We start from the raw sequence: 27462 nt of genomic DNA on the forward strand, positions 1-27462 counted from the left end.
ACTCACCCCCATTCCGCCTCTCACCTCCAGACCCACCCCACCCTGTATTCCCCCCTCACCTACACCCGACACCCCCCACTCTCGGTCTCACCTCCACACCCACCCCTCCCCTTCTTACCTCCACACCCACCCCCCACACCCCCCTCCCTGTTTCACCTCCACACCCCTCACCCCACTTGTCCCCTGCACGTGGCTGTGGAGGGACTGCCTGGCTGTGCCAAACGCAGATGAGTTGTCTGTAACTGGCGTAGTCTGGAGGCACCAGCACAGAGTGGATGAGGCTCCGGGGCTTCCCTTTGGCATCCCTAAGCCCTGGAACACCTGCCGGAGTCTTGAGTTGGTTGTTGGCCCTGCCTGTGTTTCTTACATCTGCGTAGGCGAGGGGCCCGCCCTCCACTGCAGAACACGGGGGTGGAAGGACAGGGCAGGGCAGGGCGCGGGCAGGGCGTGGGAGGGCCTCGGGGCCTGTGTGTGTGTCTCCCAGCAGAATGAATGTTTCTTTCTTACCAGAGATGACGAGTTTTCCGTGAGCTCAGTCCTGGCCTCCGATGTAATTCATGCTACACGCCGAGATATTCCATGTATATTCAGGGTATGAATTTTTCATTAATCTTCTTAACAAAGCACATAGTTAAAACTGATTATTCCAGGCATGTCATTGTGCCGCAGCAGCCACCAGCGCACCTCCAGTGTGACCCTCGGGTCTCGGCCTCCAGCCTGGCTCCAGGTCCTTGTGCGTCCTGTCCTGGCCAAGTAGCTGCCTGTGCCCGTCTCGGGGAGCCTCCTGGCTGACTTCTTCCCAGACACCCTACTTCACTGAGCCTCCCTTCTGCTGCATCTGAAACTCCTCTTCCACCCAGTCCACATCCCAGCCACTGTCCTCACAGCCTGTGCACTGCCAGGCAGGCGCTGTGGTGGGTTAGGCATGAAGGTGCCGCTCCAGTGCCCCCCAGCCAATTGGAGCCAGTGTTTTTGTTGGCTGAGTGAGTGAGTCCCTCACTGAGTTAGTGTTAGACATTGTAGCATTAGGACGTTTCTAGAAGACTGTGAATTGGGGAAAGAAGCCCTCTAGCACCCTCCATTGGGAACTTTTTTATAAACACAGTAAAATTTTGGTTGACAACAAAACTAAGTCTATAAATCAGCTTTTACTAAATCACAGCTCTATTCAGAAACAACCTCCCATACACAGTACAGGAAATTGCCATCATTGTTACTGGAATGATGGTCATTTGGTAATGTGTGTGCTCAGAGGCTGCTCCCAGGGAGGCATGATTTGGGCCAGTGTTTTTCAGATCTGCTTTTCCTGGACACATTTTCAGAATCTGCTTTTATTTATAATGATTATTCAAGAAAGCAGATTTAAAGTAGGCAGCTACTCATAGCTTTGGCAAAAGGAGAATTAACGAAAATGGGACAAGGAAGCGATCTCATGGGCTGTTTAGAACCCTGCCCCTTCCGCATCCTGCTGTGGGGGCCCCTGCAAGGCTCCCAGTGAGGTGGAGTCAGGGGTCCCCACCTGGGAAGCATATCAGCCCCCGGTGCTCCCGGGGTGCGTGGCTCCAGCAGGGCCGTGGCAGCTGTGTGCAGCTTTGGTGTTTGATGGCTTCTCTCTTTTCTTCTGTTTCCTGTCATGAAGGTGACGGCCTCTCTCTTAGGTGCACCTTCTAAGACCAGCTCGCTGCTCATTCTGACAGAAAATGAGAATGAAAAGAGGAAGTGGGTTGGGATTCTAGAAGGACTCCAGTCCATCCTTCATAAAAACCGGCTGAGGAATCAGGTCGTGCATGTTCCCTTGGAAGCCTACGACAGCTCGCTGCCTCTCATCAAGGCTGTCCTAACAGCTGCCATCGTGGGTACGTCCCAGAGGCTGTGTCCTTTAAGTGTCGGAAGCAACAGCACTTTCGGCAGTGCTGTGGTGCCCATCTGACAATCAGAGGAAGGTCACAGGCGGGTTGTCCATTTGGGTTTGTAGATAGTTTCTCCATGCATGTTAAGAAGCAGATGGCCTGTGTGGACAGTACAGTCGGCCCTGGCTAAGCCTGGGGGTCAGCTCCAGGAGCCCCACATACACCCAAATCCTCGCAGACTCAATCCCCCAGTCAGCCGGCCCTGTGGAGTCCTTATGGACAGAAAGTCAGCCCCGATACTGAAGTGTCGCATCCCTGGAATGCTGTATTCTCATCCACATGTGGTTGAAAAGTATCTGTGAATATTTGTGAGTGAGCCCACCCACGCATTCAAACGCATACTGTTCACGGCCAGCTGTACTGACTGTGTGTGCGTTACTTATGCCTCCACAGATGCAGACAGGATTGCGGTCGGCCTAGAAGAAGGGCTCTATGTCATAGAGGTCACCCGAGATGGTGAGTGAGCAGGGGTTCCAGCCGGGGATGTCACAGGCCCAGCCTGGCTTCTGCAGACAGCACAGGGTCAGTAGCTTCTAAGGGTTAAGACAGATGCACTTGATGAAGGCACCGGAGGGGCCAGAGTGCCGTGGAGACCAGCATCGAGTGCATGGTGACATGGTGCTCAGTTCCATGTCGCATCCATTGAGTTCTTCAAGGGGAGCACTGAGTGGGAGTGGGTGGCGGGGTCAAGGAGAGGAGGAACAGCTGCAGATGTTCCACATGTGCTGAGGCGTCGCTTGAGAAGCTTTAGTTTCTTTGCTTCCAATTTTGACACTTTCACTTTTCCCAGCAAGGGAGGGCAAAGGTATCCTGACATGCACCCGCTCCACAGCTGTGGGTCTAGGAGCAGAAACGTCAGGAGACTGGAACTGGCCCTGGGCAGGGGGCAGGGACCCTGGGGAGCATCCCCCAAGGAATCCAGTAACATTTCATGTGAGCCATAGTCCTTTCCTGACAGACCCAGCATCTCTGCACGTGATGGCCATGGAGTGAGAAGGGTGGGGCAGCCACTGGGTGAGGCCGTAGCCTGGCAGCTCTGTGGGGAGATCCTGAGCAAGCAAGGGGCTTGGGTTCACCTGGGGGCCGTGTGAGAGCGGTGTCTTCAGAGGATTGGTCTCAGGGCCCCAGTGGATTGGAGACAGCTTTGTTCCTCATGTGCAGCGCGAGGGCTCTCTGGTTCGGGGATGAGCTGGAAGGAGACCCAGATCACCCCAGGGCCTCGCTGCACAAGGGCCCCGCTGGAAGCACTGCCCAGCTGGAGCCCTGGTGCACTGAGGGGTGTGCACAGCAGCAGAGGCGAGGAGCCTTCGGACTGGCCCCCGAGGCTGCCCTAAGAGCGCACTGTGGATGTGTGGGGCAGCTTCTCCGGGGGGCACTCAAGCCGCTGGCTCTGTGGGCAGGGACGGGCTCAGGGCTGGGCTCAGGCTGTGCACATAGGAAGGGAGCCCAGGGGAGGGCCCCAGGGTGTTCCAGGCAGGTCCTTAGCCAAGGCCGTCAGCGCTGTGAGCTGCTGGCTGTCCCGTTGGCCTCACACTCTTGTCCTCCCTGCCGCAGTGATCGTCCGTGCCGCTGACTGTAAGAAGGTGCACCAGATCGAGCTTGCTCCCAGAGAGAAGATCGTCATCCTCCTCTGTGGCCGGAACCACCACGTGCACCTCTATCCGTGGTCGTCCCTCGATGGAGCGGAAGGCAGTTTTGACATCAAGCTTCCAGAAACCAAAGGCTGCCAGCTCATGGCCACGGCCGCACTCAAGAGGAACTCTGGCACCTGCCTGTTTGTGGCCGTGAAACGGCTGATCCTTTGCTATGAGATCCAGAGAACGAAGCCATTCCACAGAAAGTTCAATGAGCTTGTGGCTCCCGGCAGCGTGCAGTGCCTGGCGGTGCTCAGGGACAGGCTGTGTGTGGGCTACCCTTCTGGGTTCTGCCTGCTGAGCATCCAGGGGGACGGGCAGCCTCTAAACCTGGTAAATCCCAATGACCCCTCGCTTGCGTTCCTCTCACAACAGTCTTTTGATGCCCTTTGTGCTGTGGAGCTCGAAAGCGAGGAGTACCTGCTTTGCTTCAGCCACATGGGACTGTACGTGGACCCGCAAGGCCGGAGGGCACGCGCGCAGGAGCTCATGTGGCCTGCGGCTCCTGTCGCCTGTAGTATGTATATGTTTTCTGTTGCATATCCCTGTTGCTGCTTTTCCCACCGACAGTCAGCATGTGTTCGATTTTGCTTTGGTTTGTCTTCCAGTCCCTTAGCTGAGTAGTCAGAGCATCGGGAGAGATGGGCTCCATGACAGCCCACAGCAGAGAGCACAGTTCAGATCTCACATCTCAGACCAGCAGTGGGCGGACTCAGCAACCGCTCTCCCTGAGCACGTGGGGCCAGTTCTTCCAGAGGCCTCCGCAGAAGACCCCATTGGCGGGCATAGGCCCCTGGGCAGAAGGGCTCGGCGAACCGAGAACGGGGCGTAGCATTCATCGCTCGTTTAAAAGGCCTTCCTTGTGATAATACGGAAACTTACACAGTAGTAAAGACAAGCTTGAGGGGTTTTGGTGGCCAGAAAAAAATTCACCTCTGGTGTCTAAATTACAGTTCCTCCTGGGAGAGCCAGTGTCTTCTGAAAGTGGTAGGAGCTGTTTTTCAAACAGTTGGGTCGCTTGATTCGCTTAGTTGATGTGACTTTCTCTGTGAATGGTGGCACTGGGGGAAAGTAGGACCAGTGGACGCTTTCCGACTGGCGCACTGTCCGATCGCTTTTAAAACCTTCAACTGGGCGGGGAGCAGTGGCTCACACCTATAATCCCAGCACCATGCGAGGCTGAGGCAGGAGGCTCACTTGAGCTCAGGAGTTCGATACCAGCCTCGTCTCTATTAAAAAACAAAACATGGCTCACACCTGTAATCCCAGTACTTTGGGAGGCCAAGGCGGGCAGATCATGAGGTCAGGAGATCGAGACCATCCTGGCTAATAGGGTGAAACCCCGTCTATACTAACTGGACGTGGTGGTGCATGCCTGTAGTCCCAGCTACTCAGGAGGCTGAGGCAGGAGAATCGCTTGAACCCGGGACGCGGAGGTTGCAGTGAGCCAAGATCACGCCACTGCACTCTAGCCTGGGCAACAGAGCAAGACTCTGTCTCAGACTAACAAACTAGCCAGGCTCAGTGCCACATGCCTGTAGTCCCGCTACTCAGAAGGCAAGAGAATTGCTTGAACCCGGGACGCGAAGGTTGCAGTGAGCTGAGATTGTACCACTCACTGCACTCTAGCCTGGGCAACAGAAAAAGACTCCGTCTCAGACAAACAGACAAACTAGCCAGGCATGGTGCCACATGCTTATAGTCCCAGCTGCTTGGGAGGCTGAAGCAGGAGGATTGCTTGGGCCCAGGAGACGGAAGCTGTAGTGAGCCATGATCACACCACTACACTCTAGCCTGGGGGACAGAGTGAGACCCTGTCTCTTAAAATGGAAAGGAAACCTTAAACCTCAGAATCCCTCTGTTTGATCTGTCAGAGTAGCCGGCACCATCAAATCCACAGATCAGGAGGAGGCCAGGAGGAAGATGAGCTGGGCAGATGCGGGGCGGGTAACAGGGCAAGAGATGGGGAATTATGTTCTCCCTCAGTTACCTGAAGCTTAACCCCTTTGCCCCACTGTCGGCCTTGCTGAGACAGCAGCATACCCAGGGCATCATGGCTAGACACCAGGCCTGTGAGGTGCATGGCCAGCCTCCACCCACAGGGGCTTACGGCGGTGTGTCCCAGCTCCATCCTGATGGCCATACCACAGCAGACTGTGGGCAGTGGGGCCGGGCCATGGGCCTGGGGTGAGGTACAGGAAGGGGCCAGTCCCACTGCCTCAGCACCCCTTGTCCTGGAGTCTTCCCCCAACACCCTGTCCTCTTCATGGGCAGCCAGCACAGGGTTTGAAACCACACAGAATTTGCATTTTTGCAAAATGTAACGTTGAAGAGGACCCAGGTCACTTATTGCAGTGTATTTATAATCCTGGCCACACGCGTCTGTCATAGACACCTGAAGTTCCTGGGTTCTCCGCCTTGGTCTCCTCTCTCCCATGGGCCCAGTGCAGATGCAGATGAGTTTCAGAGCTGGTCAAAAGTACTTCTGTCACCTGTAGGATGCAGAACTGTTCATTCTGCACCCTGTGCTAAGCGCCCTGTGTAGGTAGCCTCCCCTGCTCCTCCCCGTCCCTTAGGGCAGGTGTCATTGGCCCTGTTGCAGAAGAGGCAGCTGAGGGCCACAAGGGCCTCGTGCCCTGCATCAGTCACATGTAACATCTGGCCGGCTCCAGAGCCCATGTTGTTTTCACTAGAATCTGTTTCACTAGAATCTTTTCACTGGGCATCTGTTTATCACTGAGTCAGCAAACTAGACTTCTCCGTGGTTCCTTGCAAGCGAATCCCCACGTACTCAGCAGGCAAGGGCCTTCCCAGAAGCCCCTGTATGGACAGAGGTTCCCTGAAGGGCAGTTTCTGGGGCTGCTTTTGACGTGGCTCTCAGAGGCCTCACAGGTTCATCTGAAATGCTCCTTCGGAGGCAGTTTGGTGACCAGGCCAGTATCTCTTGTCTTTTTTACAAACCCTGTTTGATTTTCCTTTTTGTATTCAGAAGAAAAGGCCTGATCTTCTAGCCTGTTTGGAATCTGTGATAGAAACAGAGCAGAAGGCTTTTAAAATGCATCCTCAGGCAGTGAGGTGTGTCATGATGCAGGATTAACCTTAAACTCTGGAGGCAGCAGAGCCAGGAATGAGCACTGAGCTGGGGCTCTCCTGCGTTTGGGGCTTGCCGCCTCCCAGCTCTGCGTTTCTGCAAGCTGAGGGCCAGGAACCAAGCCACACTGAGGGGCTGTGGGGACAGTGAGAGTGCCACCCACGCAGAGGGACCAGCGGTGGACGCGCACTGCTCCTCCATCGCATGGCACAGCTGTGTTGTTGCTCTTCTACACGTGGAGAAAGCCCCTTAAACTCCAAATGGCCAAAGGCTCCGCAGTTCTTGGTCTCACATCCTTGGTGCCTTGGGTGAAGTTGCTTCTGTAAGCCAACAGATGAGCAGGTGGGGAGCACAGCGCGGACCCCAGAGCTCCCTGCAGGACGCCCTTACCCGCACTTGCATATGTCCTCAGACCAGGCTGCAGAGGGGCCTCCCACGCTGCCATAGCACAGGTTCCTAGGGGTCTAGAGTCATTAGTGTGGAGGGTAGGCAGGCAGGGTTGTTGCTCGGAGGTCAGCAGTGGTTTCTGTGTGGGTTTTAATACCTACCTGGAAACCTGACTTGCCATCTGGAACAGATTAGTCTCACCATACTGAACAGTCGTCCCCTACCTGAATTTCCAGTGTGTTGAGCCTGAATTTGCTTTCAGGATAATCACATCTCATGAGAGCTAAATGAAAAACCAGACTTTTAAAAGTCACCTTCAACATGTGTACTATAACATTCAAAATATGAGTTACAGAAGTGATGGTGGAGCATTTAAACATTCGATTGTGTTTGTTTAAACTTTGAAATGAAGATGAGTTCCAGAGTGGGAGCGTGAAGTCTTTGGTGACGTGAACCAGCTGAGGGCGGTGCTGCCGCCTCTGCACTTTTCCAAGTGCCAAGGCATGGCCTCCGGCCCAAGGGCAGGTGAGTTCCCGAGCCGCTGTGGCTCACCCCGCCCTGCTCCGTCTGCGCTAGGTTGCAGCCCCACCCACGTCACGGTGTACAGCGAGTATGGCGTGGACGTCTTTGATGTGCGCACCATGGAGTGGGTGCAGACCATCGGCCTGCGCAGGGTAAGGAGGTCTCGGCGCCCTCCGGTGCGGGCGGGCTTCTCCCGGTGCGGGCAGGCTTCTCCCGGTGCAGTCTGTGCGTGGTCGCACTTATACTGTCCCTCCCTGGTTTCCAATCCAGATAAGACCCCTGAACTCTGAAGGCACCCTCAACCTCCTCAACTGTGAGCCTCCACGCTTGATCTACTTCAAGAGCAAGTTCTCGGGTGAGCCTTCCTCTGCACTAGGAGTGGAGGGAAGGGAAGTCGGAGGGGCCTGTGTCCCTGGCGCCGCAAGCACGGTCACCGCGCGCTCTGCTTCCGCAGGAGCGGTTCTCAACGTGCCGGACACCTCCGACAACAGCAAGAAGCAGATGCTGCGCACCAGGAGCAAAAGGCGGTTCGTCTTCAAGGTCCCTGAGGAAGAGAGACTGCAGCAGAGGCGGTAGGAGCGGGGCCTCACGGGGCCAGCCGGGCCTCGCTCTAGGGAGGGGCCAAGAGGATTCTCACATATCCGTGAATCTCAAAAGTGTTTCCTTTCCCCAGAGAGATGCTTAGAGACCCAGAATTGAGATCCAAAATGATATCCAACCCAACCAACTTCAACCACGTGGCTCACATGGGCCCAGGCGACGGCATGCAGGTGCTCATGGACCTGCCTCTGGTGCGTGCACGGCCGGGATGGGGCGGGCAGGGCATTCCATCCTCTCCTCCCTGCTCGGGCAGCCGTGTTGGCTGAGGCCGTCCCAAAGGCAGGGCCCGCGAGGCTGGCGCTGTGCTCTGACCTGGCGCACCTGTCACACAAGCCCGTCTCCACTGAAGCTCTGTTCACGAGCACTTTCCCTGTCACGAGGCCTTGTGTACAGGCCTCGGGCCGCCCTGGGCAGCGATGCTACAGATACTTGTCAGACTCTGCCACGTTTCGGCCTGTGACGGCCTCCTGAGGACGTTTGCCATCAGGTGGTGATTTCTCAGTAACACCCTCATACCAGCAGATGGTATCCTTTCTGTTTTTCACTTGAGAAGTATGTTTTTGGCCGGGCGCGGTGGCTCACGCCTGTAATCCCAGCACTTTGGGAGGCCGAGGCAGGCAGATCACAAGGTCAGGAGACCAGACCGTCCTGGCTAACATGGTGAAACCCTGTCTCTACTAAACATACAAAAAGAAATTAGCCGGGTGTGGCGGTAGGCGCCTGTAGTCCCAGCTACTCGGGAGGCTGAGGCAGGAGAACGGCGGGAACCGGGAGGTGGAGCTTGCAGTGAGTGGATTGCGCCACTACACTCCAGCCTGGGTAACAGAGTAAGACTCCGTCTCAAAAAAAAAAAAAAAAAAAAAAGTGTGTTTTTTAGGCCTGGTGTGGTGGCTCATGCCTCTAATTCCAGCACTTTGGGAGGCCACAGCAAGTGGTTCACGTGAGGTCAGGAGTTTGAGACCAGCTTGGCCAACATGGAGAAGCCCTGTCTCTACTAAATTACAAAAATTAGCCAGGCGTGGTGGCAGGCACCTGTAATCCCACCTACTCAGGAGGCTGAGGCAGGAGAACTGCTGGAACCCATCAGGCAGAGGTTGCAGTGAGCCAAGATCGTGTCATTGCACTCCAACCTGGGGGACAGAGCAAGACTCAATCTCAAACAAAAGAGGATGCTTTTTATAGGATTTGACTGGCCTAACGTTGCTATTGCCAGTTCTTAGTTTCAGAGCCCTTGTCCAGTCCAGAGAGCCCTCTTGGCCACCATTTTGCTCATCAAGGTCACGAGGCCACAGCCGCCGTAGGTCACACAAACTTTGCAGCCGGCCCTGCCGGGTGTCAGCCAAGCATGCTGATGTGTTGCTATGTCTGCCCAGAGCGCTGTGCCCCCCTCCCAGGAGGAAAGGCCAGGCCCTGCTCCCACCAGCCTGGCTCGCCAGCCTCCATCCAGGAACAAGCCCTACATCTCGTGGCCCTCATCAGGTACGGAGGAAGTGTGGCCACTGCAGCCCTGGGGGAGATGGAGGCTAGGGGGTGCTGGAATGGGGAGACTGCAGGCTTTTGATTCTGTTCTTGACTTTCTCCCTAAGAGGAAAGCTGTCCTTGTTCTGTAGGTGGATCGGAGCCTGGCGTGACCGTGCCTCTGAGAAGTATGTCCGATCCAGACCAGGACTTTGACAAAGAGGTGAGAGTTGCCCAGGTTCAGCACTGAGGCCGTGAGCCACCACTGCAGGAGGCAAAGCAGCCCAAAGATCTGGAGCCCTGGGTGGTGTCACAGCCCTTCCGGAGCACCCCACTTGCGGTGTGACGGTGAGGGGAGGGGCAGGGGTGGCTGTCCCCTCCTCCAGGAGGCCCGTGCAGCAGTCTCTTGGTCAGACCCCAAGCTCTTTTGGGAACGCTGACGGGACGGGGCTGTCACACTGCCCCACAAGGAATGGAAACTTTCCCGCCAACCTGCCTCCTTCCTCCTGACTCCTGTGTTGTTTTATGTACTTCAGTGCGATACATGAGCAGTCGCTTTGGTCTGGGCTGACTTTCCACATTGGTCTGTCTGCTGCCCCTCACCTGGGATGGCGCTTGGTGTCAGAGTGTGGGGACCACCTCCAGGACAAGCCCCACTCTGGCTGGCAGCATTCTTTTGTGCAGCTTGGCCACACTGCTCTGGCCTCAGTTTCCCCTGTGTGGAATGGGGATGAGAATGCAGTCGAGGGAGGCGGGGAGCTGCAGTGCTGAGGGCTGAGGAGTGAGCTGAAGGCTTAGTCCCTGGCGCCATCCTTGGAGGGAGGGAGGGAGGGATGCAGGCAGAGGGGCCATGCCCATCGCTCCACCACACATCTAAGCCCCAGCACCGAGATGTTTTAACGTTGGCTGCCGAATGAACAGGCAGATGGCTTGCACATGTTGCTGGTTCTGCCAAGGTGGACGTCTCTTCCTCTGGAAGTCCTTTGTCTTTTCTGTCCTTTGTCCATCTTACTCGTCCACCCTTTACTCTGCAGCAGGCCCCCGGCCTGTCTTTGTCTGGTGGGACAGTCCCATTTTTGTAGCAAGCACTGCTGTTGCTTGACAGAGTGCTCCTGAGTCCCAGTTTGTCCGCTGTTTCCTGCTCATGAGATCGGAAGCGCGTCTTAGGCTGTCACGCTGTACAGAGGAGGTGCTGTCCCTCTTAGGGTCCTGTGTCCCGGAGCAGCCAGTGCCTGTCTCGTCTGCATGACCTTGCTTGTTCTTTTAAACTTCAGTGAAATTCACAAAACAACTTTGTTTTTTTATTTTCGTAATAATACACAGGCAGGGTCTCACTTTGTTGCCCAGGCTGGTCTCCCAACTCCGGGGCTCAAGCTGTCCTCCTACCTCGGCCTCCCAAAGTGCTCAGATTACAGGCGTGAGCCAGCACACTGGGCCCAGAATAACTGCTTTAAAGTGAATAACTCAGTGACATTTAGTACATCCACAGAGATGCACAGTCACCACCTCTTTCTCATTCAGAAACATTTCCACTCTAGCTGGGCGCCATGGTTCACGCCTGTAGTGCCAGCTACTAGTGAAGCTGCGGTGGAAGGATCGCCTGAGGAGTTCAGGGCCAGCCTGGGCAGTGTAGTGAGATCTTGTCTCTAAAACATAATAAAAAAGACATTTTCATCATTTCAGAATAAACCCCCTGCCCTTTAAGCACTCTCTCCCCGTCCCTCCCTCCCGTCAGCACCTGGGCTGCCAGTCCTGTTCTGTGATTTAGCCGTTCTGGACATTTTGTAGAAATGCAGTGCCCGGCCTGTCTTACGGAAATGTGTTTTGACCTTTTGTGCCTAGCTTTCGCTTGGCATGCTGTTTTTGTGGCTCACCCCCGTTGTAGCCTGTATCAGTGTTGGCATTTGTGTTGCTAAATAATACTCTCTTGTATGGGTAGACCGTAGTTTGTTTTCCCATTCTTCCCCTGATGCACATTTGGGCTGTCTCTGTCCTTCACCTGTTGTGAGTGGTGCTGTGAACACGAGTGTGCACATACGTGTTTGAGGGCCTGTTTTCACATTCGGGTTCATACCTGTGAGTGGGATTGCTGGATTTATGTGGTCATTCTGTTTAACTTTTTGAAGAACCACCAAATTGTTTTCTGCAGCAGTTGTACCATTTTAGATTTCCACCAGCAATGTGAGCGTTCTCATGTCTCCACATCCTCACCAGTACTTGTTCTTGTTTTTCTTCTTTTTAATAGTCATCCTAGTGGCTTTGAAGTAGTACCTGATTGTGGTTTTGATTTGCATTCCCTAAAGGCTTATGTTGAACATCTTTTCATATGCTTATTGGCCGTTTCCATCCCTTCTTTAGAGAACTGTCTACTCAAGGCCTTTGCCCATTTTTGAAATGGGTGGTTGGTCCTTTTGTGGCTGGGTTGTAGGAGCTCCTGGTGTGTTCTGAATACCAGTCTCTTGTGAGAGATGTCATGTGCAAGTGTCTTCTCTTGTTCTATAGGTTGTCATTTACATTCCTCATTAATGCCTTTTTTTTTTTTTTTTTTTGAGACAGAGTCTCACTCTGTTGCCTAGACTGGAGTGCAGTGGCGCTATCTTGGCTCACTGCAACCTCCGTCTCCTGGGTTCAAGTGATTCTCATGCCTCAGCCTCCCAAGTAGCTGGGATCACAGGTGCCCGCCCCCATACCTGGCTGATTTTTGTATTTTTAGTGGAGGCGGGGTTTCACCATGTTGGCCAGGCTGGTCTCAAACTCCTGACCTCAAATGATCCACCCACTTTGGCCTCCCAAAGTGCTGGGATTGCAGGTTTGAGCCACTGTACCCAGCCTAGTACAGCCATCTTAACAATATTTTTACTCCATGAACATGGGGTGTGTTCCATTTGTTTAAGCCAATTTTTTCAGCAATGTTTTGTAATTTATAGTGTACAGATTTTTCACTTCTCTGGTTAAAGTATTCCTAGCTATTCTTTTGGATGCTATTGTAAATTGAATTTTTTTTTTCAGTTTCCTTTGCAGTGTGTTCATTTCTGGTGTATAGAAATACAACTGACTTGTATGTGTTGATCTTATACCCTATAACTTTGCTGAATGTATTAGTTTTTTGTGGATTCTTTTCTTTGGGATTTTCTATGTGTATAATCATGTCATCTGCAAACAGAGATAGTTTTTACTTCCTTTCTAACTTGGAATCCTTTTTATTTCTTTTTCTTCCCTGATTGCTCTGGCTAGAACTCTAGTCACATGTTGAATAGCAGTGGTGAGAGCAGGCATCCTTGTCTTATTGCTGATCTTTTTTTTTTTTTTTTTTTTTGAGATGGAGTCTCACTCTGTCATCCAGGCTGGAGTGCAGTCATGTAATCTTGGTTCACTGCAAGCTCTGCCTTCTGGGTTCACGCCATTATCCTGCCTTAGCCTACCAAGTAGCTGGGGCTACAGGTGCCTTCCACCATGCCTGGCTAATTTTTTTTTTTTTTTTTTTTTTGTATTTTTAGTAGAGACAGGGTTTCACCATTTTAGGATGGTCTCGATCTCCCAACCTCGTGATCTGCTCATCTCAGCCTCCCAAAGTGCTGGGATTACAGGTGTGAGCCGCCACACCCGGCCCATTGCTGATCTTAGGGGATAAATTTGTCTGTCACCATTGAGTATGGTTAGCTGTTTTATTTTGTTGAGGAAGTTCCCCTGTATTCCTAGTGCTTTTCTCAGGAAAGAGTGTCGTGTTTGTGACTTTGACTGCTTGGTTGCAAGTGCACGCCACTGCACCCAGCTGATTTTTGTTTGTTTGTTTGTTTGTTTGAGATGGAGTCTCGCTCTGTCACCCAGGCTGGAGTGCAGTGGTGCGATCTTGGCTCACTGCAAGCTCCACCTCCCAGGTTCACACCATTCTCCTGCCTCAGCCTCCCCAGCAGCTGGGACTACAGGCACATGCCGCCACACCCGGCTAATTTTTTCTATTTTTGGTAGAGATGGGGTTTCACCGTATTAACCAGGATGGTCTCAATCTCCTGACCTTGTGATCTACCCGCCTCAGCCCCCCAAAGTGCTGGGATTACAGGTGTGAGCCACAGCACGGCCTGATTTTTATATTTTCAGTAGAGATGGGGTTTTACCATGTTGGCAAGGCTGGTCTCAAACTCCTGACCTCAAGTGCAATCCACCCACCTTGGCCTTCCAAAGTGCTGGGATTACAGGAGGGAGCCACCGCGTCCGGCCCCATCTGGTTTCTTCAGTACAGAGTTGCTGTCTTTTGTAATGATAATTATCATGTTATTTTTGAGTGGGGTTAGACATCAATTTGTGACTCTCACCAGCAAGCCTAAGGCCCCCACGAATTGCTGGTGTAGAGCGTGTGTGTTCTCATAACATGAAAGGAGAAGCAGTTGCCACAGCTGTCCCTGAGCAAACATTTGCATCCAGCTGGGCACGTGTGCCTCCCCAGCCTAGGGCAGCGGTGTTCACCCTGCCCTCTTCCTGTTCACAGCCTGATTCGGACTCCACCAAACACTCAACTCCATCGAATAGCTCCAACCCCAGCGGCCCACCGAGCCCCAACTCCCCCCACAGGAGCCAGCTCCCCCTTGAAGGCCTGGAGCAGCCGGCCTGTGACACCTGAAGCCGCCGGCTCGCCGCAGGGGCCCGGGAGCTGGGGATGGCCTCCAGCATCAGTGCCAAGACTGAGCGGGCCTCCAGTGTTGTCCAAGGAAATGTAGAATCACTTTGTAGATATGGAGATGAAGAAGACAAATCTTTATTGTAATATTGATCAGTTTTATGCCGCATTGTTCGTGGCAGTAGACCACATCTGTTCGTCTGCACAGCTGAGGCGACACTGTTCCGTCTGCACATGAAGGACCCCCATACAGCCTCTCTCCCACCCCTGACAACCCGAGAAGGCGTGTGGGGCCCTGCCTACGCCACTTCCTCAGCAGAAACCCGTCATGACGCGGCTGCTTCGGAAGCAGACATGTGGGGACACAGCCTCAGTACCCAGTCTTTTCCCTAGTTCCTCAAACTTCCCTAGGACCTTAGGAGAATAGTAGGAGGTCATATAGCATTCCCAGTGTCACTAGAATTTTGAAGACAGAGGAAAGTGGAGGTTAGTTTGTGGCCTTTTTTTCATTTAGCCATTGCAGTCAGCTGCAGAAGTCCTGCTGACCACCTAGTCATGGACAGAGGCCCAGGACCAGTGACACCCTGCGTCCCTGAGTGTGCTAAGTTCATTCTGGGTCGCAGCCATCAAGTGTCACCAGTATCTCCTACTGTGAAGTCAGCTGTGCTCTCTGCTTTCCACTCGCTTCCACGGCTTCCGCCCCCTGCCATAAAACCAGCGAGTGTCGTGGTGCAGGCAGGCCCTGTGGCCTGCTGGGCTGAGAGGAGTCAGAGCCCCAGGGTGCCATGAAGCAGCCACTGGAAAACCCCCCGTCGCCCCCCCCCCCCCCGGCCCTCCCCCTGCATGGAGCCCCCGTGGTTAGTAGCCCGTGTGATCACGTAGACCCACCAAACACACCCCTGCACACTGGCCCCGGCCCGCGGCACAGCAGTGCCCTGCGCGGGGATGTCACCTCACCCTTCTTTGTACCAGATGTTGAGTGACCAGCTCTGTGGCCCTGTGTCGTCAGAGGCTTGTGATTAACTGTGGCGGCAGACACAGCTTGTCCACAGCTTGGGCCAGGCTTCCCCTGTTCTCCCACCGGTCGGCTGCTTGGCAAGGCTGTTCAGGACGTGCACTTCCCCAAGTCAGCACTGAGTGGCCCAGCACCGCCTAGCCCTGCCACCCCACTGCCCTCCTGGGCCTTCTGCTGGATGGGCACCTGGGGGGTTCTGGTTTTTACTTTTTTAATGTAAGTCTGAGTCTTTGTAATTATTGAATCGTGAGAACATTTTTGAACAATTTACCTGTCAATAAAGCAGAAGACGGCAGTTTTAAAGTTCCCGGTGGTCCGTCTGGATGTGATAACGTGTCACCCGTGTGTCTGAGCCCCAGAAGTGGCTGAGCTCCAGAAGGCAGTGAAGCTTCACCTGGCCAGCAGAAGCTATTCTGGGTCACTCACTCGGAGGTCACACAAAAGGTTGCTGTTGGTGTCTTCAGTCTGGGCAGAGGGCGTCCTTGGGGCAGGAGTGAAGGGTGGGAGGAAGGCGGCGTGCCTGTGAGCCCCAGCCAGGCAGCGCCAGGGCCCCAGGAGGGAGCTGCCCGGGAGGGTCTTTATGTCCACACCCATACACGCTAACCTCGCCAGCAGCCCCAAGGGACAGGATGGGGCAGGCCAGAGGCCCCAGGAAGAGGCAGGAGCTCTCGGGGAGGCCTGGGTCAGGGTGAGTGGTCCCTGGTTGAGAGGTTGCTCGGAGTCAGTTTCCCGAGTTATGCACGCAGTTGGCTTTTATTTGCCACTCACTGAGACCTAGTTGTCCTTGGTAGGATAAGGGCAGTGCCGGCCCCTGCAGAAGAGTGCGGACCGGGGAGGAGACTGCAAGCCAGGGCAGGCAGCCGAGCACCCAGCGGGGGCACTTGGGACCTTGCAGCTCTGTGCCAGGCAGCATGGCGTGGGTTGCTGCTGCAGCAAGCAGCTCCCCTGGAAGCCCAGAGCATCTCTCCTTCCATAGTCCACACCAGGGTAGGTCCCTGCCAGCACCGTCGCATCTATGAGTGGCGTGAGCAGCGGGCGGCAGGTGATGTCCGGTCAGCTCAGGCTTGCTCTCCAGTTTGCACCTGACACGAAAGAAAATTGTGGCTGAAAAGTGCCTGTGGGAGTGTCGGCCACTTCTTTAAATGCAAGATGGTAGCTGTTGGAGCACACGCGTGAACTGTGGTGGTCACTCAGTGGGACACCGCACAGCACACAGAGTGACTCTTTCCAACCACAACACAGATGCGCCTGGCAGCATGGCGCCCTGATCTGAGTTACAGCACGTGTCCTGGTGGCTAAGCTGGGCCCTTGGGCAGAAGATTCCGAGTGGGGGCCAGGCCCTGACTGGGGATGCCGGTGACATCTCCAGCCCCAGATACTGGTTTCACAGAAGTGGTCACTGTGCCACAGTTGCAGCTGCACACATAGGGTCAGGCCCTTGTCTGTCAGTGCAGTGGTACACGCTTGCACATGGGTGACCCCATATGATCTGCCTTCGCAGTGTGACGCATCCAGCAACTTGGTGTCAGAAGGGGTGCCCACCCCTTTTCCGTCCGCCCCACCAGGCATAGCCTTTGGCTCCCTCCACCCCTTGCCTCTCTCCCACCCCTCCCTCCAGCTCCTCACCCTCCCTCCACCGGAAGGCGGGGAAGACCCCCCCCTCCTAGTCCTGGGTTCACCTTCACAGACCCCAGCCTCTGGCCGCCCAGGTGGTGACCAGTGCTGCCTCCAGCAGTAGCCAGCTAGACCCTTCCCATGTTCCCCGGTGCGACTGGGGCGCAAGACTGGGCTCCCAGTCCTCATGGGCGGGGCCAGGGGCAGCATGTCCAGGCTGAAGCAGGTGCAGGAAACACCTTTATTGAGTAAGGCCACCCTGTCCTTGGCTTCCGGAGGAGGGGGTAAGGAAGGGGAGGTTTGGGGGCTGGACGACGGGGTGGCTAGCCCCCAGATCGACTGGGATCGGGGAGGTTCTGGGGCCAGAGGGGGTGGGGAGCCCCAAATTTGACTGTCAGGCGGCCGTTCAGGCCTCGGCCTCAGCCCCGGCGAACAGCGGGTTGACGAAGTAACTGTGGCTCGTGCTGTCTGCGGTCGCCTTCGGAACCAGGCTGAGCGGCCGCGGCAGGGGCTGCGGGGTGACAGGGTCAGACGGCGTTCAGGGTCCTGGCCCCAAGGAGGCCCCAGTCCACCCTCCAGCCCGCTCACCAGCTCCTCGGAGGCCTTCACATCGAACACCGGGTTGTGGAATCCGAGGGGCGCCCCGGCCGGGGCCGCCTCCTGGCGCCTCCTCCACCTAAGTGCGTATTAGGGACGTAGCGTGAGCCCCTCGGGGCAACCCCCAGCCCCACCCCGCCACCCCGCCCCGGGTACCTGAGCCTCCCCGCGCGGCGCAGCAGCGGCGGCGCCAACAGCAGGACCAGCAGCGCCAGCAGCAGCGCAGCCGCCACGCCTCCCGCCAGCCCAGCCGCGGAACCGTCCCAGACAGGTGCGCCCGACTCCCGCATGGTCGCCTCCAGGACGCCGAGGGCCTCGCCTGCGACGGAGGGGTCGGCTCAGTCTTCCCCGCGGCGGGGCGAGGAGCGGCAGGGAGCGACCGGGCGGGCGCGGTTACCGTGCTCGGCGACGTCCGCCAGGAGGGCCCGGGCCAGCCGCCCGGCGCCGCCCGTCTCGGGCCCGGTCTCCACCAGCACCACCTGGATCTCCGTATTGGCCTCGCGGAGCAGGGGCGAGCGTGGCACCTTGGACACGGCCACCTGCAGCCCCTGGTACTGAGGCTGGGGAGGGGGTCGGGGTTGATTTGACTCGGCCCCCCGCCCTCCCCGAGCCTATGGGGACACTAAGGGCAGCGGCAGATAGTGGGCAGGTGGGCGGCCGCGGGGGCCCTGCTGAAGGGGCGTCCCAGGCGGAGGCGGTAGGGCTGGGGTCGGGACTCCCCTCAGCTGCCCGCTCGGCCCCATTACCAGGCCCAGGAAGGTGTCCAGAATCCTCGCCCGGTACCGCTCCAGGTCGAACGCGGGACCGTGGGTCAGCAACACAACAGCTCCTGCGGCGGGAGGGCAGGGGTCAGCGCCGTGGATCTGGACCCGGCAGGAAACTGAGGCAGGGGGCGAACGAGGTCCTCCAGGCCTTCCCAGCAAGCAGGGCCCAGCGGGGGCGCTCACCACAGAGGTCACAGCACTGCCCCTGGGGTCGGAGGGCGCCATGGCAGGCGGCCTGGGGGCAGCGGCCGCCCAGGGACTGGAGCAGATGCGCGCAGATCCACGGCTGCGCCTGGTGCGAGGGGCAGTGGTCAGCGCGGAGGGCCAGAGCGGACCGCGGCGAGAAGGGCGATGCGTCGGAGAGAGAGGCAAGCCGGCGAGAGGCCGTGGGAGCGCGGCGGCCCTGTCCCGGGCACAGTCCCGACCCTCGCGCGGCCCCCGAGACTCCACTGCGGCCTCGCTCACCTCCGCGTTGCCGCAGACACAGCCCGACGGGTCCGCGCAGTCCTCGGGGCCCACGCTCAGAGCGCCCGGCCCGTGGAAGCGTAGGCGGCCCGCGCGGGACGCCAGGAAGGCAGCCAGGTCCTCGTCGCGCGTGAACGTCTGCGGGCAGCCGGGTCCCCACCGGAGCCAGCCCCAGGAAGAGACGTCACCTGAGTGCTCAGACCCAACCTGTGCAGACCAGCGGGACGGGGGCGGGCCGGGGCGGGCCAAGGCGGGGAGAGGGGACCCGAGCCTCCCTCCCCGCAGTGCTCACCCGGCCCAGAGCCGAGATGCTGCGGACACGCACGGGGCTAGCGCCAGGGCCGAGCCCCACGCGGAAGGAGGCACTGGGCGGAAAGAAGACGTCGTCGTGGCGGCAGGGCACGCGCTCGGCGTCCACGGAGAAGAGACCAGGTGCCTCGTCCCCGGAGCGCCACAGGTGCGGGTCATGCCAGGAGAAGCGGTCAGAGTCGCCGTAGACCGCAGGGTCGCCTGAGCGGGGGCGCATCCCTGAGCTCCACGGAACAAGCTTCGCACCACACCACGCCACGCTTCTCAGCACGACCTCCCAAGCCCCGCTTCCGGACACTTCCGCTATTCCCTAAACCCCGCCCCGGGAGAGACGCCCTCCCTCCAGTCCTCGCCCCCCCCACCCCCCCTCCCCCCCGCCCCCCCCCCCCGCCCGCCCCCCCCCCCGGACGCACCCCCCCCCAGCCCCGCCCCGGACACGCCTGCCCTCCAGTCCCCGCCCCTGGACACGCCTTCCCTCCAGTCCCCGCCCTGGATACGCCCTCTCCCAGTTTCCGCCCCTGAACACGCCCTTCCAGCGCCCAGCCCCTGCCCGACAGCCTCACCCGCGCCACAGTCCGGGTGCGAGCCCACGTCTGAGACGCCGAATCCGGCTCCTGAAGCCAGGACGAGTTCCCCATCCAGCGGCAGGAGCTGCAAGAGGCACTGGCTAAGGCGGTGCCACGCGGAGGTCCGGGCCTGCTCCGCGCCCACCCCGCCCCCAGACCCCTGGACGAGAAGCGAGCCCCTGTCCACGGAAGCGGCCCAGGCGAGCTCAGGCCCGGGGTCCTCGGCCTGGCTGAGGCTGGCAGAGGAGGTGGATCTGGCCTGGGAAAGATGGGGCCGCGTGTGCAAGTCCCCGAGGCGAGCACAGCCCAGTGTCCTGTACCTGAGCTGGAGGTCTCACAGGCCAGGGGCAGAGCCTCAGCCCGGGAGCGAGACGGAGCCCTGGGGAGTCTAGGGCAGAGGTGACTCTGGCCAGGGCCTGTCGCCTCCGCCATAGCCCCCTGAGAACGTGCACAGGCCCAGGGCTCCCAGTTCAAACGTTGCCCGGCCCCTGGGGAGTCTGGTGTGTGAGGCAGGGAGGGAAGGAGGGGAGGGAGGGAGAGGCTGCATCTGGGGGCCAGGGGTGCAGGAGGAGGCGGGGAATGTAGCGGGGCAGTGGAGTTGCCCCTGCTGTTTCTTAGGCCTGGTGTGGGCCATGCAGCTCCCTCACCACAGAAGTGGGGCCACAGCCCAGGCCTCGGGTGTCAGCAGAAATATGGGGGTCTGACCGGCCGCCCCTCCCTCCCCGTCCCCTCCAAGTGCCAGGACCTCGGCTTCCTGCCTCCTTGCTTCTGCGCTTCTCTCTCAGGGGGCTGAGGGTGAGCGCTGGGCCAGGGCAACCCTTGGTGCCAGGTTATGAGGGGCTCAGCACAGCAGGGCATGCCCATCCAGGGCAGAGCCCACTCTTCGGCCCTTCCAGGAGCACTGCACCTGAGCAAGAGGCCAACACCCCCAGCGGCGTGAGGTCACACTTCAGTTCCGTGCACACCTGAGGGTGCGGCACTGCCAGCGGGGCAAGTCCACCCACAGATGCATAGGCGGAGCCATAGGCACAGGAACGTGCCACAGCACAAAGCGCCTCAGGAACAGGGAGGGGTTCCCAGGAGGAGGCATACCAAGAACACCTTTTCTTAAAGAACGAAGGGGAACAATATAAAGGTAAAAATGCTAATAGTTGAACAGACAAGCACAGTGGGTAAGGCCAGGAGTTTGAGATCAGCCTGGCGAGGAACACAGTGCGATTCCGTCTCTACAAAACATTTAAAAATAAAAAGAGGATATAATTTTTAAATATAGGGCAACATTCATAATAGAAACCAAACTTAAGGCCAGGGGCTGTGGCTCATGTCTGTAATCCCAACACTTTGGAAGGCCAAAGAGGGCATATCAGTTGAGCCCAGGAGTTCAAGACCAGCCTGGCCAACATAGTGAGACCCCCATCTCTACAAAAACTACAAAAATTAGCCGGGCGTAATGGCACAAGCCTGTAGTCTCAGCTACTTGTGAGGCTGAGGTGAGAGGACTGTTTGAGCCCAGGGAGGTCAAGGCTGCAGTGAGCCGTGATGGCGCCATTGCCCTCCAGCCTGGGCATCAGAGTGAGACCCTGTCTCAAAAAACCAAACTTGGCCAAGCGCAGTGGCTCACGCCTGTAATCCCAGCACTTTGGGAGGCCAAGGCGGGTGGATCACGAGGTCAGGAGATCGAGACCATCCTGGCTAACTTGGTGAAACCCTGTCTCTACTAAAAATACAAAAAAAATCAGCCAGGCGTGGTGGCGGGTGCCTGTAGTCCCAGCTACTCAGGAGGCTGAGGCAGGAGAATGATGTGAACCCGCGAGGCGGAGCTTGCAGTGAGCGGAGATCGCGCCCCTGCACTCCAGCCTGGGTGACAGAGCAAGACTCTGTCTCAAAAAAAAAAACAAACAAACAAACTTAACAAAGTATTGAAGAATTAACCAGTACAATATAAGACCTCTACAGGGAACACTTTAAGATGCTAACGAGGACATGGATGACCTGAAATATTTGGAGAGGTCATCTATGCTCTTGAATGGATGGCTTGACAGCATAAGGCTGTTATTTATCCCAATCAAAATTCCTGTAGTCTCAGCTACTTGGGAGGCTGAGGCAGGAGAATAGCTTGAACCCAGGAGGCAGAGGTTGCAGTGAGCAGAGATCACACCACTGCACTCCAGCCTGGGTGACACAGCAAGACTCTATCTAAAAAAAAAAAAAAAAAACCAGGGTGTTTTTTTTTGTTGTTTGTTTTTTTTGGTGGTGGTAGTGGTGGTAGTTGGTACCTGGCAAACCTATTCTACAATTTATCTGCAACAATGAGATCCACAAAGAACCTTGGAGCAGAAGTGAAGGGGATGGATATTAAGGCATCCCACAGAGATAGTATGGATAGTGTAGGGTCAGCAAAGCGGCCTGTGGACTTGAAGACAGGGCTCAGAGAGACCCACAAGGCCCAGGCACACGCTGGATTCCAGCAATGCTGGAAGAAAAGGGCAAGGTGGAGGACGCTGGAAGCTGGGCTCACTCTAAGGAGAGAAACAGAGCAGGACCCCTCGCTGGCGCACATGCCCCACAGGTACATAGTCGATTACCATTGTGATTGAGGAGCAGATGGGATTCTCAAACGAAACACAAAAAACACAGTTCTAAGGTAAGGGGTTTTGCATTAGGTCAATTAAAATGAGGGTTTCTGTTCAGCACAGGACACTGCAGGCAAGTCCACAGTGAGCAGACTTGCAAAGCCTCCAGCCAAGACTCCCCCAGCAAGAAAGCAAGCAAAGAGTAGAAATGGGAGGAAGGGCAAGGAAAAGGAAAATCGCAGGGAGCGACGCTCCCAACCAGAGAATTACGAAGTAAAGCACTCGTGTGCACGGCCTGTTACTCGGGCACCATCTAGGCAGATGGACGACACTGGGAGTCAGGGGTGTGGAGGGGATGGGGGTGCTCAGGCGGCTCTGGGTGAATTCGGCCTTTGCAGGCTGGGACCCCAGGGCCACTGTCCCCTGCCCCTGCACTGTTCCCACCAGCCAATGGATGATCAATGAATGAATTATTGAATAGATGAATGAATGAATGGAGTGTTGCCTCCTTTCAAAGCCCAAGTGCTTCCAATGAGATCATGAAAGTAAGGAGGCCGGCAGGGGAGGGGGGTAGGGGAAATCCGTGCCCTGGAACCCCCACCCCGGCCTGACTCCTCTGCCCACAGATCCCTCATCAGCTCCCAGTGCCCCCTCACTCAGGCTGCCTGGTTGCCAAGGTTATGCGTGGGCTTTGGGGGTGGGGCCATAAGGGGCAACTGCTTCCCTCCCCCTGCCCTCCTCCCATTTCCCGGGCAGGAACGTCATCATCTTGCTGTGGGTGCCCTGCCCAGTGCCTGGCGGCTTTTGGGTTAAGGTAGCTTTGGGAAACCTGAAGGAATGAAGCGAGCAGCCCTGGGGTGGAAATGAGGCCCGGGATCCCTGAGGCTGCATGGGGCAGGAGTGGGCCAGGCCGAGGCCATTGAGCCGTCCCCCCCACCTGCACACGCAGGGGCCCCCAGGCCTGGACCCCACATCTGGAGCCGACACCCCGACCCAGCTCACCAGTGACCCTCACCCAGGAGTGACTGAGCTGGCAGAGGTGCAGGTGACAGGATGAGGACACAGCCCAGGAGTGACTGTGAAGGGGCCGGAAGGAAGCTTTTGCCCAGAGACTTGGCCTGTGGGCCCCACAGTCACCCTGGAAGCTGGCAGGCTGCCACTGCAATGGGACAGTGGCCACCGAGGATACTCAGCCGAGTGGGGGTGCTGTGTGCCAGTGAAGCTATATTTACTGTTGCTCAAGTGCCACAAAAGATTGTTCTTTTTTTCCCCAGTGATTACAAAGTATAAAAACCATTCCTTGCTCCAGCTGTAGGGGCTGCATTTGGCCTGTAACTCGCTGAACTCCACCTTAAACAAGGAAATTTGCTTATTTCTCTGGGGCCTTACCAGAGCCTTTAATATGTGATAAAGTTCCAGGCAAGTGCAGTCTGCAGCGTTTCCCAAACTTACCTGCTCATGGAACCTGCTTTCCTCCCAGTTGCCATCATTTTCTTGGAGTGTTGTGTGAAGCAGTTTGAGAAAAAGGTCCCCTAGGGCAGCAGTCCCCAACCTTTTTGGCACCAGGGACCAGTTTTGTGGAAGACAGTTCTTCCATGAATCGATGGGGGTGGGGAAGGTTTCAGGATTAAGCTGTCTCATCTCAGATGCCAGGCACTTAAGGAGTGCACACCCACCCAGGCCCCTCGCTGGCACTGACAATAGGGGTCCCTAGGAGAATCTGATCTGAAGGGTGGCAGAGCGAAGGCAGGAGTGGGCTCACTTCTTGCTGGGTGGCTGCTTCCTAACAGGCCAGGGACCCGGATGGTGGGGGGGGGGGGGGGGGGGGGGCCCCTCAGTTTAAGAGGGGGGGGTGTTGGGGCCGCGGGGCGGGGGGTTGGGGGGGGGAGGGGGGGGGGGGGGGCCCTCTTTGGGGGGGGGCTGCTTCCTAACAGGCCAGGGGCCCGGAGGGGGGGGGGGGGGGTGTTGGGGACCCCAGTGTTCTAAAGGTGGAGCTTTAGGCACCAGGACAGGGCAAGACTTTGGGGGAAGGGCGTGGAGCGGGCACTTCCTGGGAAGACCACCCACTGCTGGGTACCAGAAGGGCTGTGGGGATGGGGCGCCTCCCACCCCTCCAAGGACACAGCCTGGCTGAGACCATGGGACCACGCTCCCCTAGGTTCTCCCCCACCCCCTGCCTCCTAGATTATTCTCCAGAGGCCAAAGTTCGAGTCCCGCAGCGCCTCCGTGCTGGTGGGGGCCGCCTTCCAGACACAGCAGTCCCTGAAGGAGCTTGGGAGACTCCGGGAACCCCCAGCCCAGTGGCGGCAGCAGCCAGGCCTTACCATGTCTGAGACGGCATGACCTTCGCGCACCAGGACTGACACCATCTGCAGGAAGAAGCTGCGTCAGCCCAGCCGGGAGCAGCCCCGACCTGGGCCACGCGGTCCCGGGGGTCCAGGCCATCACCGACCCCGTCGGGGCTCCCAGGCACCTTGTCCGCCGGGAACTGGACGGCGCCGCCGGCGCACGGGGTGCGGTTCTGGCTCCAGTTGGCTGCGACCTCGAAGTCCGTGTTGGGGACCCAGAGTTTGGAGGCTGCATGGGTCAGTGCTGGGGAGGAGGCGACTGAGTACCCGCCGTTCTCGCCGGGATGGTCCCTCCTCAGGGAAGGCCACCCACCCATAGCGGGGCAGAAGGTGCGCGCGGGTCACCCGGGACAATAGGAACCCCATCCCCGGGGCCCAGACCCAGGCCCTGGGCCCTCCAGGCCAGACTGTGGGCGCCCCGCCCGGGTGCTCTCCGACGGACTTATACTGGATCTGCAGAGCCCGCTCAAACGTGCCCTACAGGACGCCTGCCTAGCTCGCCTCCCGGCAGTGCCCCCAGTCTGCCTGGCGCTGGAACAGAGGAGAGGGTGGTTAAGGGCAGTGACGACGGGGCATGGAGGACGACGGGGCAGCGCAGACTCTTCCTGGGCCCTGGAATCAGGAAGGCTTCCCGGAGAAGTCCTACCTGGGCCGGGAAGGGCTGCGACAGAGCGCACCCCGGTATGAGAAGAAAGAACGGGTGGGGGCGACGGGACCGGGTCAGGCCGGCCCCGAACGGGGTGGGTGGGGCAGTCGCGACGGGTTTAGGGAAGGGGGCGCCAGGGACACGCGCCGGCCTGGTGTGAGGGCGGGGGAGGGCTCAGTGCTCCCTTGCGGACCGGGAAACTGAGGCAGTCTGCCAAGCCCCGCAGGCGCACATCCGCTGCTCTCGGCAGGTTCTGGGGGCCGCGCCCACTTCGCAGACGGAACAACCGCGAGGGCAGGAGCCACCGGAGGCCGGGGCTGGCGGAGGCTCCCGAACCCCGTCCTCTCCTTTCCGGCGCCGCCAGACGCACTGGCCGCGCACTCGCCCGACCAGGGAGGCCAGCTCGAGTTTCACGCCCCCCACCCTCCAAAGCCCTGGCTGCCCACGCCTCGGAAGATCTTCACCCTCCAGATCTAGAGCGACCTCGGCCCCGGGTCCTGACAGACCCGCTGCCGTCCTGGGCCCTGGCCCGCACCACTGTGGCCCCGGCTCACCGCAGAGCTGCAGCCACAGCAGGACCCGGCCCAGGGCGCCCATCTCGCCTCTGCTCCTTGCGCCTGACCAGGAGACTTTGCCCCACTGGACCCACGTGACCAGGCAGGTCGGGTGGGGGCACCGGGGTCCGTTACACATTTACCTCCAGACCCGCCCAGGCCCGACTCTTCAGGCCCCTGGGAGGCACCTTCTCAGCCTCTCCTTTCCCGCCCCTCCAGGGCCTGAACACCTTAGGTTCTCAGGAAGAAGGGCAAGGAAGAAGGGCTTGGCGGGACTAACCTACCCCGTAAAATGGGTGTCTTGCCGGGAGGGGGAATAAAAGACCTTTGAATTCACCCCTTTCTCTGTCCTGTGTGCCGCTAGGGCTGAGCCTAGTCCGCTCACCATTGTGACTGGGTGTCCACTTCTCCACGCAGTGCCCCCCTCCCATGGGTTGCAGATGGTGGTTGGATGGTAGAAGGAAGATACTGGATGGAACATGGTATGTGGATGGTATACGAGGGTGGATTGTGGATGGTGGTGGAGAGTAGTGGATGGTGAGTAGGGGACAGCTGATGGACAGCAGCATTGATGGTGCACGGTGTAGGGCATGTGGATGCGTGGCAGGTGAATGGTGAATGGTTGACAGGGGGTGGATGATGAGTGATAGAGGGTGGATGGGTGATGAATGGATGGATGAGGATGGTGAGTGAAAAATGAATGAATGGCCAGGTGCGGTGGCTCACGCCTGTAATCCCAGCACTTTGGGAGGCTGAGGCGGGCGGATCACGAGGTCAGGAGATCAAGACTATCCTGGCTAACACGGTGAAACCCCATCTCTACTAAAAAAAAAACAAAACAAAAATTTAGCCGGGTGTGGTAGCAGGTGCCTATAGTCCCAGCTACTCGGGAGGCTGAGGCAGGAGAATGGCATGAATCCAGGAAGAGGAGCTTGCAGTGAGCTGAGATTGCGCCACTGCACTCCAGCCTGGGCCACAGAGTGAAACTCCATCTCAAACAAACAAACAAACAAAAAAAAAAAAGAAAAGAAAAGAAAAATGAATGGATGGTAATCAGGGAATGGTGGATGGAGAATGGCATAAGTGGATACATGGCCAGCAGGTAGATCATAAAGAGTGGGTGTTGGCCGGGTGCGGTGGCTCATGCCTGTAACCCCAACACTTTGGGAGGCCAAGGCGGGCAGATCACCTGAGGTCGGGAGTTCGAGACCAGCCTGACCAACATGGAGAAACCCTATCTCTACTAAAAATACAAAATTAGCTGGGCGTGGTGGCACATGCCTGTAATCCCCACTACTCCAAAGGCTAAGGCAGGAGAATCGCTTGAACCCGGAAGGTGGAGGTTGTGGTGAGCAGAGATCACGCCATTGCACTCAAGCCTGGGCAATAAGAGTGAAACCCCATCTCTAAAAAAAAAGAAGTGGGTATTAAATGGTGGGTGTTTGGTGAGTGATGAATGCTGAATGGATGGATGGTGGATGGTGAATAGGTAGATGTAGATGGATAGATGGTGGATGATGGTTGCATAAATGGTGAATTGTGGATGGAGATGGATGGATGGATGGTGGATAGTGAAGAGATAGTGGATAGTGGATAATGGGTGGATAGCGGATGGTGGATGGGATAGTAAATGGAAGGGTAATGGATGGTAGATAAGTAGATAATGGATAAATGGTGGATGATGGATGGTAGGTGGATGGTGGTTGGTGGGTGGTGGATAGTGAACAAGTTAATGGAGCTGGTGAATATTGAGTGGATGGATGGGTGGCAGATGGTAGATAGTGGATGATAGAT

The 27462-nt window shown here is 57.3% G+C and overlaps 2 protein-coding genes across 2 annotated transcripts in view; one reads left to right on the forward strand and one right to left on the reverse strand.

Moving 5' to 3' along the window:
• CDC42BPB (CDC42 binding protein kinase beta) overlaps nt 1-15538 on the forward strand; it is a 32601-nt gene extending 17063 nt beyond the window's left edge. The window contains exons 8-18 of the mRNA XM_031935712.1: nt 511-592; nt 1640-1856; nt 2304-2366; nt 3465-4061; nt 7599-7696; nt 7815-7899; nt 7999-8116; nt 8218-8335; nt 9518-9623; nt 9755-9825; nt 14089-15538. Of these exons, the coding sequence (XP_031791572.1) occupies nt 511-592; nt 1640-1856; nt 2304-2366; nt 3465-4061; nt 7599-7696; nt 7815-7899; nt 7999-8116; nt 8218-8335; nt 9518-9623; nt 9755-9825; nt 14089-14220 (1687 nt within the window). The 3' untranslated portion in view covers nt 14221-15538. The remainder of the gene's footprint in view (nt 1-510; nt 593-1639; nt 1857-2303; nt 2367-3464; nt 4062-7598; nt 7697-7814; nt 7900-7998; nt 8117-8217; nt 8336-9517; nt 9624-9754; nt 9826-14088) is intronic.
• AMN (amnion associated transmembrane protein) lies at nt 14334-24777 on the reverse strand. Its single transcript, XM_023205675.3, has 11 exons — nt 24594-24777; nt 24445-24489; nt 19545-19632; nt 18965-19182; nt 18673-18810; nt 18391-18499; nt 18190-18272; nt 17841-18003; nt 17600-17762; nt 17435-17522; nt 14334-17357 (listed from the first exon to the last, which is right to left on the reverse strand). The coding sequence occupies exons 2-11, from the start codon at nt 24487-24489 to the stop codon at nt 17253-17255; spliced, it is 1200 nt and encodes a 399-aa protein (XP_023061443.2). The 5' UTR covers nt 24594-24777; the 3' UTR covers nt 14334-17252.
• Between the last annotated feature and the right edge of the window lie 2685 nt (nt 24778-27462).

The sequence above is a fragment of the Piliocolobus tephrosceles genome, chromosome 6 (assembly GCF_002776525.5).
Source record: "Piliocolobus tephrosceles isolate RC106 chromosome 6, ASM277652v3, whole genome shotgun sequence".
Lineage (NCBI taxonomy): Eukaryota > Metazoa > Chordata > Mammalia > Primates > Cercopithecidae > Piliocolobus > Piliocolobus tephrosceles.